This window comes from Elephantulus edwardii, unplaced genomic scaffold (genome assembly GCF_000299155.1).
Source record: "Elephantulus edwardii isolate Elephantulus edwardi_28Jun2011 unplaced genomic scaffold, EleEdw1.0 scaffold00105, whole genome shotgun sequence".
NCBI classification, from domain to species: Eukaryota; Metazoa; Chordata; class Mammalia; order Macroscelidea; family Macroscelididae; genus Elephantulus; species Elephantulus edwardii.
In genome coordinates this window covers 2,462,149-2,475,484 of record NW_006399855.1, presented here as the reverse complement: position 1 = coordinate 2,475,484, position 13,336 = coordinate 2,462,149, and the positions used below count along the sequence as shown (strand labels likewise).

Sequence of the window (13,336 nt, the reverse complement as noted above, 5' to 3'; positions counted from 1 at the left end):
AGAATCACATGGTTTTTCTAGCCAATCACTTGCTGATCTCCTGGAAGATGAAGAAATAATTTTGAAATTCATAGTGGAGAGACTTAAAGATTTGGAGGCAGTAATTAAATGCCATATGTTAGCACTAACACATTGAAAAGTTGTTAATTAATTCAGGCAGCCCTGAATCCAGGTGTGACTTTGACAGATTGTTCACCAGGGTGTTAGCACAGACTTACAATTAGGATAAAAAAAAAAATGAAGTTTCTATCCCCTCAACTTTAGAAAAGTCACCACTTATCCTTAAAGCATTGACCCTTTTTTAAAAAATCTCTAGTTCAACCTGATGTTGTTTCTAGAGGTAGTCCATCTATGTAGAATATTATCTTCATTTAAAAGTGTTTTCATTCGTTGACTATTCTAGATGACACTCAAATTCATTGTCAAGTCAGAACCGACTCATAGCTGTGAGTTCTTTTCTGTGTATAAAGTGAAAAATGCAAACCTACTGTCAACCATTTAGCTCTCACTCATAGTGACACTCTGTCAGGTTTCCAACTCTTTACAGGAAGTCTTTACAGGAGCACACTGCCCATCTTTCTCCTAAGGAGTAACTAGTGAGTTCAAACTAGCACCCTTTCAGTTTGCACTATATTACAAGGAGTCTTTCCATGTATGTTGCTATATGTTGTTGATTTGGAACTGACGCATAGCTGAACCTCTAGGACGTTTTCAGAGATTGTAAATCACGTGGAAGGAAATTGCCTATCTTTCACAAGGAATAGCTGGTAGACTCGAACTGCATGCCCTTAAATTGGCAGTGCAAGTCCTTCCCACTGGCCATAAGCTTTCCTTATTTCCATATATGCCACATGTCATGTTGTGTAATGTTGAGTTGGCTAACCCATAGCTGATCCACCAGCAGGTTTTCAGAGGCAGTTAATTGCAAAAGAGGGCATTGCCAATCTTTCTCCTGCAGAACAGTTGGTGGATTTGAACCACATATCTTTGGGTTGCCAGCAAAACTCCTTACTAGTAAGCCACCAGAGCTCCCTATTTCCGTATATAGTAGGTACCTTTTTCAAATTATCTTTTTTTTCTCTTCCATTTTATTCCCTTCGCACCTAGTAGAATATGATGAACATGGTAGGTTTGTGTAGCCAAATGGCATTCCGGTGGTTTGAAAATATTAAGCAAGATACTTAACCCACATCTAAATACTTGGGGGAAAAACTCACCAAGAAATTTTGTCAAGAATTCATTTTACCAAAAGTTAAGTGAACTAAAGATAGCTATGTTTATGTAAAATATTTACATAGCTATTAGGAATCCCTGGAATGAGAATCATAGGAATAAATTTTATGAATAAATTTTCACTAGAAAATAAGGAAAGCTCAAGGGACTGGAAAGCTGGATCTGTTTAATCATCTCCTTTTTTTTTTTATTGAACCAAACATGGCCTGACTGTGAAAACTGTAGGAGAGCTTTGACTAATGAAGATTATCAATGTCCAGCTTCTTTTATGCAAGGGCATGCATGTACAAGACACACACACACACACACACACACACACACACACACAGAGGGAGAGAGAGAGAGAAATAAGCAGCACGGGGGACTACAAGGACTTTTAAAGGGTAACCTATTACACATGTACGTCATTAAAAGCCACTTCAATTAATATGTGGATTGTGTATGCTTTCATTTTTGCCTTTGCTAATGCGTGTTCTGAAAACCATGAGAGTTACTTACTTTCTGTATGTCTGAGTTCACCCTCAGTAATGACTTTAGGATTTCTTCTTAAGTAGTTTCCATTTTCTTAATATGCATCTTGAGGAGGAGAAAAAAAATTTTTAGCTTACTCGAGAGCTGCATGCTTAATTTACTATAACATCACCCTGAAGCTCAAAAATCTGCAAATTGTTTTCGTTAAATGCCATAATTATAGGTTTGCCAGTGAAACCAAAGATCAACTGGGAATTTATTATTTGCTTTGTTTAAGAATCTAGAGTCAGATTCTTTACGATAGGATGGAATAAAAGAATTTTTTAACTCTTACAAAAATACCAGCCAGAGGATCTGGGAATAAAGTTTCCAGATCCAAAAAAGGAAGAAAGAATGAAAACATTACAAACTAGAAGTTTCCCCTCCCTAAATTGCTCCATTTCCATTGATTCCATTCTCATTCATGAAATGTCACATCCTCACAGCTCCTGACCAGAATCCTCACATGCTAAGAAGGCCAGGCATCACAGGAAGCCATAGCTGCCCTGATTTTGGAGATCACAAAGACTCCCAATTGTGAAGAAAGCTCCCTGCTCTGGATGCTTCATATTTCTAAAGCGTAGATAATTGTTGCACCAAAATTGCCCCTGACTCTCACCAGCTCACAGTAGGTAGTTGGTAGTTTACCTGCTATGAAAGAAGGAAAAAGAACTTCTAACTTTTTTTTTTAATCTACATAAAGCAAAACAGGTCCTCAACAGTCTTCCGGCTGGGAATCAGAGCCGCAGGTCTACTTTCCATAAGTCTCAACAGATAGAATAATATTTGACTTTCTCATACTTGCCCTATCTAAAAAGCCCCTTTTCTATGGATAAAGCAGAAAATTCTGTATAGTGAGAATTCTTTCTTATTCATGACGCTTGCCTGGTTTGCAAGTCCAAAGTTGTTTTCTCTGTCTCGCCACCAACCTGGATATGCCCTTGCCTTTGTTTTTAAAGTTCAACTTTAATTCCACATCTTAGCCAAGCCCTTTTCAAACACTTAAGTATCCAATGCATACTTGGGAAATATTGGGGAATTGTGGTTCCTACCTGTATTCCTTGAGTCCCTAGAGTTTCTCCAGGTTGTGTGGGAGAGGTTCTGTGAACTGGTCCCCAAGAATCCCGCCAAAACTCTATGTGCTCTAGTTAACTAACTCAAGTGCATAGCTCAACCTTTGCTGAGTCCCTTTATCTCCACTGCTTAAGAAAGAGGGTGAATTGAAAAAATTTTTTAAAATAGCATATAAACTTTCATTTTACAGTGATAAAACCCAGAGCCAGCAAGGTCAGCTAATTTCTTCGAGATCACCCATTAAATAGAATGGCAGAGCTGGAGCTAGAACTTAGGACTTCTAATTACAGCCATTGCTTTCCCATTTTAGTCCCATCTACCTCCTCTGAAATGAGAAAAAAGCACAGTGATGTGACCAGAACACTGAGCTACAAGTGGGATATTGAGTCACTGTCCTGCTTGGATTCATTCTGGTTAAATGGTCAAAGACAAGTCCATTCCCCAACCAGACCTGAGAGGGCCCTCTTTTGGGTTTATCAACACATCTCTCCAGTCTCTTCCTTCCAGTCTCGGATTCTGTGACAATGAGCTTTTAACTCTTTTATTTAGACCTTTTAGAACTGCACCGTCCAATATGTTATTGTTGGGTGCCGTGTATTTGGAACCAACTCATAACTGGCCCTCCAGAGAGTTTTTAGAGGCAGTAAATCACACAGGAGGAAAAGGCCCATCCTTCTCCTGTAGAGCAGCTGGTAGATACGAACTTTGGGTTTGCAGCACAGCTTCTTAACCACTGTTGTTGTTGTTGTTGTTATGTGCCGTCGAGTCGTTTGTGACTCATCGCGACCCTATGTACAACAGCCCTAAACCCTGCTCTATTCTGTGCCAATTGCACTGTCTCTGACACACCCATCCCGATTGCCCCAGTCACTGAATCAATCCATCTCATAGAGGGACTTCCCCTCCTTTGCTGTCCCTCTACCCACCCAAGCATGATGTCCCTCTCCAAGGACCTGTCTCTCCTTACAACATGTCCAAAGTGTGTCAGACGAAGCCCCAGAATCCCTGCCTCCAAGGAGTAGCCTCCAGAATGGATCTGTTTGTTTTCTTGGCAGCCATGGTACATTCAATACTCTTCTCCAGAACCACAGCTCAAAGGCATCAATTCTCCTTCTATCCTCCCTAGTCATTGTCCAACTCTCTGATGCATAACAAGTGATTGCAAAGACCATGGCCTGTATCAGGCGCACCTTAGTCTCCAGAGAGACACCATTGCTCTTGAGTACTTTAGAGAGGTCCCTAACTGCAGACTTTCCCATCACAATACGTTTTTTTTATTTCCTGGCTGCTGGTGCCAAGAGTGTTGACCGTGGAGCTGAGCAAACTACAAAATTTCCCCTTATACCATCCAGTTAGTAGCCATTGAACATACACAATGGATTTAAATTTAAGGTGATTCTGTGGTGCAAACAGTTAAGCACTCACAGAAACATAGCTTGGTCTAAGCTATCCAGTTGTACCAAGATGGTTTGACTGTCTTCCTCCAAAAGTATATAGCCTTGAAAAACAAAGCAGTCCTATGCTACACACATGGTTGTTGTTCTTATTTTATGCTGCCAGGTCGCTTGCAACTTATAGCAACCCTATGTACAAGAGCCTTAAACCCTGCTCTATCCTGTTCCAACCCTACTGTCTCTTACACACCTACCCCCATTGCCTCAGTGACTGAATCAGTCCATCTCATTGAGGGTTCTTCCTCTCCTGCACTGTCCCTCCACCCTCCCAAGCATGATGTCCCTCTCTAAGGACCTGTCCTTCCTTGTAACATGTCCAGAGTATGTCAGATGAAGCTTTAGAATCCATGTCTTCAAGGAGCTGCCTGGTTTCATCTTCTCCAGGGCGAACCTGTTTGTTCTCCTAGCAGTCCATGGTACATTCAATACTCTTCACCAGCACCACAGCTCAAAGGCATCAGTTCTCTTTCTGTCATTCCTAGTCTTTGGTACATAGCAAACAGTTTGGTACATTCCAGCTCTCTGGTACATAGCAAGCAATTTCGAAGACTATGGCCTGGATGGGGCACACTTTAGTCTCCAGAATGATATCGTTGCTCTTTAATACTCCGGAGAGGTCCCTGACAGCTGACTTTCCCAGTGCATTTTGTCTCTTGATTTCCTGCCTGCTTGTACCAAGAGTGTTGACTGCGGAGCCAAGCAAACTAAAACCGTTAACTATCTCAGTTTCTTCACCATCCATACTGAATCTGCCAGTTGGCCTAGTGGTGAGAATCTTTGTTTCCTTGATGTTGAGCTTCAGTCATATTTAAGGCTGCCATTGTTGATCTTCTGCAGCAAGTGCTTCAGGTCCTCCTCAGTTTCAGCAAGCAGGGTGTGTCATCTGCATAACACAGATTGTTGATGAGTCTTCTTCCAATGCTGATGCCATAGAGCCTCCTCTTAAAGCCCAGCTTCCCGGATGATCTGCATATAGGTTGAGAAGATCTGGAGACAGAATACAACCGTGGCATATACCCTTCCCAGGTTTGAACCATGCACTGTTTCCTTGCTCTGTTCTGACAACTGCCTCCTGATCCAAGGATAGGTTTCATATAAGCACAATCAAATTATCTGGATTCCCATTCTTCTCAAGTGTCAGCCACAGTTTGTTGTGATCCCCACAGTCAAACGCCTTTGCATAGTCAATGAAACGCAAATAGACATGCCTCTGGTACTCTGTGCTTTGAGCCAAGATCCATCTAACATTAGCTATAATAAGTATCCCTAGTACCTCGGCCTCTTCTAAACCCAGCCTCCACATCTGGCAGTCCTCTGTTGGCATGCTAATCCAGTCATTTTTATTATAATGTTCAGCAGAATCTTGCTTGCATGTGGTATTAGTGATACTGTTCAATAATTTCCACACTGTCAGGTCACCTTTCTTTGGAATAGAAATGGGATCAAATATAGATTTCTTCCAGTCACTTGGCCAGGTGAATGTCCTCCAGATTTCTTGGCACACCTTAGCACATCCAGTATGTTGACTGGTTTACCATCAATTACTGGAGCCTCGTTTTTTAGCCAGTTCTTTCAGAGCAGCTTGAATTTCTTCCTTCATCACCCCAGGCTCTTGCTCATACGTTGTTTCATGAAATTTTTCTGTGTTAGCCAATTCCTTTCTGGTACAGTAACTTTATATATTCCTTCCATCTTCTTTTAATGCTTCTTGGGTTTTCTGTGTTAGCCAATTCCTTTCTGGTACAGTAACTTTATATATTCCTTCCATCTTCTTTTAATGCTTCTTGGGTCATTTAATATTCTGCCCAAAGCATCCTTAAATATTGTTAAATATTGTGGCTTTAATTTGTTTTTCAATTCCTTCAGCTTAAGAAATGCTGAGAAAGTTCGGCCCTTTTGATTTTCTGACTCCACCTCTTTGCACATTTCATTATAATACTTTGCTTTGTCTTCCTGAGCTGCCCTTTGAAATCTTCTGTTCCACTCCTTAATTCCTTGATTTCTTCCTTTAGCTTTGACTTCTTGGCACTCTAAATTAATAGTCAGTCTCATCTGACATCTGTCTTGGTCTTTTCTTCGTCTTCTGCCTTTATAATGACCTTTTGCATTCTTCATGGATGATATTCTTGATATCCTCCCACAGCTCATGTGGTCTTCACTCATTGGTGTTCAAGGCCTCAAACCTGTTCCAGAGATGGTTTTGAAATTCTAGCGATATAGACTTAAGGCCAAATTAAATTTCCTGTGGATTTGACTCAAGTAGAGTGGCCATTATTAGTAATCGACTCCACAACAAACAGTAGTATTTACATTTCTATTAATAGCATTAAAATTCACTTCCTCGATTGCAGTAGACATATTGCAGGTTCTTGGTAGGCACATGTGACTAGGAGTTACCATGCTGCACAGCACAGATGAAGAACTTTTTCAATTCCTCCAAGAGTGCAGCTCTAGAGTCTACCATTTAATGGTTTCAAAACAGGTCTTCTCTACCCAGCTCCTGGAAGGCATAGACCATCCATTTTGCTTTAGCCATCCCCAGAAGCACCTGGCCTCAGTAAATAAAAAATAAACTCTTGGTAGTCAAATGAGACACTCACTGTCCTGGAAAAGAATAGGAGAAATAGAAGTAGAATCCGTCAAAACACCAGTTTATCAGAGTATAAAATAGATAAAAAAATAAAGGCTTACACACGAGTAGAGCCTTCCCCTAAGCCTGGACTATTTTAGTACTGGTTCTACCAGCTCATGCTCACTCTCATTTTAGAAATGATTTGAAACTGTGAGAAGTAAGCAGGGCTTCTCCCTTTTATAAAGACCTTTTGCTCTGTCCTAAAAAATGGCTCCAAATACTTGTCCTGAAATCAATTTATAAGCCAGTTTTTAAAGCTGAATGGAAAAATCTCCCAAGTCTTCTGAGGTAAAACTTCCCTTGTCTCTCCCTCATCTTACGTTCCCGCCACTCACATTTGTTCCTTGTTTCCTTGATACGTCAGATGCATTTATGTTTGCCAGAAACCCTACCTTCAAGTGATTTGAATAGCATTGTTCTCTCCTTTTTCAGTTTACTGTTGTTACTGATTGTAAGGATTTCACTTTACACAGAACTCATTGCTGCCCACCCGATGGGTTTTCAGTGATTATAAATAACACTGGAGTAAGTACCCATCTTTCTTCCAGGAGCAGCTAGTAGATGCAAACTGTCAGAGAGGTACCAGCTTTGGGTTGGCAGCATAACCCACTAGGCCACCAGAGCACTTCTAAGCATGGCTGTCCCAAAATGATTCTTCAGTAGCAGCAGCCTATCCCCTTATAAAGAATTGGCTTCCTCTTTAGATGGACCATGGAGAACCTTAGGGGCACATAGCTAATACTATAAAAGGAGGTACTTTACTAGCTATCCAGAGACATGAGATTCTCTTTTATCTTTTATTGCTGTCTGGATCACTGGGGCTGAAGTGATTTGCAGTAGGCGTAGAGAAATGTTTTGTTCTCTTGAATGTTTTGTTAAAAGTTTAATTGACTAATTCCATTTGCCTCTATTCCTTTTGTTGTTGTTCCCTTCCTGACCTTTCTCTTTCCATGTCACTCAAGTGAAAAAAAAAAAAACAAACACCTCAAACAAAAAATCCATCTACAAAAGCTCAAATTAAAATCCATACCCAAAAATAGCTGTATGTTTCACAATGGAGTGGTAGTTTTAGCAATTATACAGCGCTTCAGCATGCTAGTAAATACATTTCCGTTAGTTCCCAAGTAGGGGAGAAACTTATCAACAGTGTGTTGTGTCCTATGAAGATGTTTTATTAGTAATACCAAGCTTATGAAGAGAGGTGGAAATCAAGAAGGGCAAGTTGGAAAGAGAGAGGCAAGAATGAGGTGTGGGCAGGAAGGGAGTCTACTATCTATTAGGATGAAGGGTTAGCCTTAGGGCTTGAGTTCAGTCTCACATAGTGGGGTTGTGGTTTGATATGGTAATGAAGCATTGATTACAAGAGGAAAGATGAAATGGCCTTTGCTCATTCATTATTTTTATCTCCTAGCTGTGGAAGACAGAAAATTGTTCATAGGAATGGTTTCGAAGAAATGTAATGAGAATGATATCAGGGTGATGTTTTCTCCATTTGGCCAGATAGAAGAATGCCGGATTCTCCGGGGACCCGACGGGCTGAGTCGAGGTGAGTGTGCCGTCTATAAAGTCTCCTTTCTTAAGTGCTAATTGGAACTCTGTGTCACAGGCAAGGTAGGCATAGCCACCACATACAGCAAGAGGTTACCCTGTAATACGTCCCCTGTGATAAAGTTATCCAACCTGAACTTTTCACCAGAGCTGAAATGATCAGCTTTTATTTCTCCAGTTTGAGAAGGTCTTGGTGCCAGCATATTAACTCAGTTATCACTGTCGTATGGAAAGCTGACAGGCTGCCCTGGTGTCACACATCCCCTTTCAGGCTCAAACTGGAGAGGGTGATGTGGAAGATGAGAAGGAGTATTTGTTGTTTTCACCTTAGTTTTGTGATTCTCTGCCTGTGCCTCAAAGAATCCTTAAAGGTTTGGTCCACTTGATAGTAATAGAGCCTGAGGAAAGCGTGTCAGAATTCCCACATAGCACAGGACAGATATGGACTGAGAGTAACTGGGCTGGTCTGTGGTATGAGCATTTTATTTCTAAGAGCAGAACTCCTGAAGTTCCGAGTACAGGGAGTACTGTAACTGACAGAGAAATGAGTTGGTCCTGAAGAAGATTGTAGGCTCTTCGTCTCTACCGTGATAGAAGCAGAGGCAGTGTCTGGGCACTGAGAAAACCAGCATTTTTGCAAGCAGCTATACAAAATAGTTGGGAATAACTGTTCACTCTCCATGTTTGCTTCCCTTGTTGACAATGCCACACACCTCCATCCGTAAACCATTCATAAAGGTTGACATTGAGGGCGAACAGTCAGTTGTCTGATGACAGTTTCCTCCAGCCATCCAGAGAGGAAGTAAAAGCATTTATGTGTGACATGCTGTTCAGGTTTTTATAGTAAGCCTGTATATTTGCATCATGAAGAGGATTTCATTTAATCTGATTATCAGTGTAGTTGCCTTGGAGCTAATTAAAAATTTCTCTTCATCCTCAGAAACCAATTCTAGCCAGCTTTTCTAACCGAGAGAGACCACATGTTGAAGGAAAAGTTTAAGCCCAAAGTACCCAAGGCACCAATTTTCACCCATCTCACTAGTTTTACCTGAATTTAGTGCCATGTGAGGAAGACAATGCCACACACCTCCTCCCTGAAACCACTCATAACGGTTGACTCTGAGTGGTAACAATCTTGTGGTCGCAATTTCCTCAGTTAAGTTCCTTTTGACTTTTAGGCTTTAAGCTTCGTGTCAGCTGCTAAAACTGAAGGCACAGAGAACAAAAGTTCTCCACCTACATCCACCTCCACTTCCACGGTTGTCATATCCCATCCCCCTGCCCCCCCGTTCCCCCCCCCCCCCGCCCCAAGGGAGCTATTTCTAGAGGAAGACTTGAAGGGGATAGAATAACACTGAACTTGAGATTTCTGTGGTGTCGAAAAATAAATAAATAAAGGGAGCTGAGAGAGACACACACAGAATCACAGCTTTAAGCATCTGTAACAATTCTGAAATTCTTACTTAACACTCACTGAAAAGAAACAGTTCTCTAAAAATTGAGTCAGACGTGATATTGAGTGCGATCCCTAAACAGCAGGTCTGATGCCTCAGGATAATCTGTAGCTTACTGCCTGGCCAGCATCAATGCCAATCAACGTCTTCCATCAGTCTTGAGAACCATGTGACCTTCTGCTCCTGTGTAACCTCACAAGCAAGCTCAAGCCATTGCTGCTGCTTTTAATTTCTGATCATCTTATTGTAGTCATTATATATTTTTCTCTCATATTATTCTACTCACTGAGGCAGACGAACCAGGTTAAAAAGTATGATAGGAAAAGACAGTGTAGCTCAGTGAAAAGTTAAAGATATCTGGAAGATATAATATTATGTTGGAATTCTCTTTTCTGCTGTCAATTTAGTAACTAAGTCCTTCTTTTCTCCCATAAATATTTTCAGTAGTACATCTTTGCTTTCATTTTAATTTCCATTTGCCAAGGCATGAAGAAAAAAAAGACAGGAGAGCCTTAAATTAATCATGATAGAATTCATAGTGACTTAGAAGCCAGTGACACCAACTTCCAGTCCCAGAACTTCTGCTGACATGAAGTGTGACCTTAGTCAATTCATGTTCCTATCTCTGTCACTCAGAGTGAGAAATCACCCACATTTGTAACTGCCAGTAGTGAGAACATCTACGCTGTTTATCTCATAAGGAGTCATTAGATCCTGACACGATAGTTTTTGTATACACACATAATGTTCACACACTAATAAAGAGACCATGAATGTGAAGTATAAATGCTCGACTTCCTTCCTGTCTCTGCTTGACTCAGCCGACTTATGACATGGCTGTGTCTTACTTTCTCCTTCTGTCCAGTGGGGACAGTCTTAAGTAGCATTGCTGCCTACAGCATTTAGTGCTTCTTGAGCCTGGATTGGTTACTTTCTGCAGATAATGATTTAAAGCAGCCCACACTTTCATAAGAAAGAGCAGGACACAGTACTTAGCAAGAGAACTTAGCTAATTTGATCTGCTATTTGGTTGATTAACCAGCACTTGACACCAGACGCAGCCTATTTCTGAAGCAAGTTATGGGAGCACTCTCATCAATATTTTATGCAAATGCTGGTTCAATGTAAAAAGTAGAGTACTGCCCCCCAGCTTTTTTTCTTTTTTTTTTTTTAACAGAAAAGTAATTTCTGGTGAACTGATGAGAATTCCCTATGTAAAAAAGAGAAAAATACTCATCTATAACCATTTGTTCTGAAATATAAAGCCAGACAGTGGTCTGGATTTCAATTAGCAGGACCCAGGGACTCCTGGGTACAGGAGGCTGCTCCTGAATCATTGTATTTGTTAAAAGAACAACTCTCTTTCATGCTACTATTTTACTTTTATTAAAGAATTGCCATTTTCAATCAAATATTAATAAGTGTCTCCCATTAGTGGCACTGCAGATAAAGGGCCCTCAGCATTTCTGTTCACTGTGCCTTTTGCTAGCTCAACTGTTTAAAGAAATAAATAAAAAATGAGTTAAATAAAAGCTGGGCTGTTCCAAAAGGTCCCTTCCAGTACTGAACCAGGGTACACAGTATTCAGTTAAAAAGTGTAAATCAGACATTATGGAGAGGAAGAGGGGAGGTTGAGTGGTTCACTCCTCTCTTTTGCCCAGTTCAGCTACAAGAACAAAGACAGAGGCAATCAGTGTGGTGACTTCCTGTAGTTTCTAATATCACATCTTCTCTGCTACATCAGTAGTTTAAATTTATCCCTAATAGGTGGCAGGCTTGGTGTCTCCAGGCATAATCAGTCATGGAATGTTAGAGGTGCAAGACCTACAACAGTGGACCTACCAAGCCTTGCCATGCTTCTAGTTAAGGTCACAGTCTTAAAAAAAATCAAAAGGCAAAGAGCAATCTTTGTACAGGCATGAAATTGTGTGTGTGTATATATATATATATATATATATTTTTTTTTTTTTTTAATCTCATCATTGCTCCCTATACTCACTGGGTGCCATGTTTCAGGACAAACCCATTCAGGAAATTGATACGACTTCGCATTGGAAGCACTTAGCACTTGCCACAAGACATTGAAGCTATTCCCAAAATGTTAGGCGTCTCTCTTGCTTTAGGCAGTGTTGATGTTGATTGCCACCAGTCCCATTCTAGCTCATGGAAACTCCATGTTTGCAGAATGGACTTGATCCATAGAGTTTTCAAGGCTGTGACCTTTCTAAAGTGGACCACCAGGCATGTCTTCTGAGATGATTCTGGGAGGGTTCAACCTGTCAGTCTGAAGTGCTTAACCATTTGTCCCACCCAAGTTCTCTTTTAGACAGTGTTCCCACTCCTATGGAGGCATGTTCCCCTTTGGAGACAATAACCCTTCCCCACTAGCATTTTTAATTTGGAAAATATTGTATTGAGATGCTTTCCAGCAACTTCATGACCCTGAAATCCTTCAATAACTGTGGGCAAACTTTCCAGGTCTGTGGTATTAGCTATTTTTCTTTTTTTTTCCCCTTGTTGAGCTTTTATTGAGAAAACAATCAGGATACTGTAAGCCCACACATGACAATTCAAATTCCATGTTTGCTCTCAAAATCAAAGCCTGAAGTTTCTAAGCCAGCGCATTGTTTGACAGTATTACCTTAACATGTTGATTTCCTAAAATACATACAGCCTCGCTTACCCATAACCCCACAGTCAGAATTGTCTATTTGGGTACAATTTTCAGAGTTTTCTGCACCATAGCAACTGAATATCTGTAACTCAGAGACAGTGAAGGCATTTACTTCATTTTTCTTTCCCATAAACTGTAGTCAAATCTCCACTGCCATTTAAGGCAACTTTCGGCTTGTTTAAGAATATTCCAGCTGTGTTTATGGGGTTCCAGCATTCTCCTGCCAGAATCCTTGAAAAAAAATGAATTGGCAATACCTTCAGGGATGTTGGAGAGCAAAGACAGGATTTAGCCATTAAATCCTCATTTGTTTTTGCTGTATCTGATCAGGGCTTTGGGGCTTGACTTTTAAAGCATATACATGGAAAGGACTCCATTTTGATCAAAACAACCGAGCTTTCCTTCCCCACATAGTGCCTGAATATCCAGATGTCTGGGAACATTCACCCAGTGACCCCCCCCCACCTCTCATCCCCAAATTATCGACTGCTTTTGGTAAAGCTGAAATCTTGATTTGAACACAATCTTCCAGTCTCACTTAAGTGATGAGATTTTGCCAGCTAGTTAGTACGTCCAAGTCTGCACTCAACCTTACATGGTGTAAATGAAGTCTCTCTCCACGCCAGTTTTTCAAATAAACTCACCCAACAGTTGGGATGGACCATGAGAGTTCCCTTGTATGCCCCAACATTATATTTGGTAAGACATGTTTCCCATTGTGAGGGGAAACAAAAAAACTCATGAGGAAAATCAACTG

The 13,336-nt window shown here is 40.8% G+C and overlaps 1 protein-coding gene across 5 annotated transcripts in view; it reads left to right on the top strand.

The window, feature by feature from the left end:
• Window positions 1–13,336, top strand: part of CELF2 (CUGBP, Elav-like family member 2) — a 474,025-nt gene that overhangs the window by 371,873 nt on the left and 88,816 nt on the right. For all 5 annotated transcript variants that reach the window (XM_006891845.1, XM_006891848.1, XM_006891846.1 and 2 more), the window contains one exon: window positions 8,315–8,449. In XM_006891845.1, coding sequence (XP_006891907.1) covers window positions 8,315–8,449 — 135 coding nt within the window. The remainder of the gene's footprint in view (window positions 1–8,314; window positions 8,450–13,336) is intronic.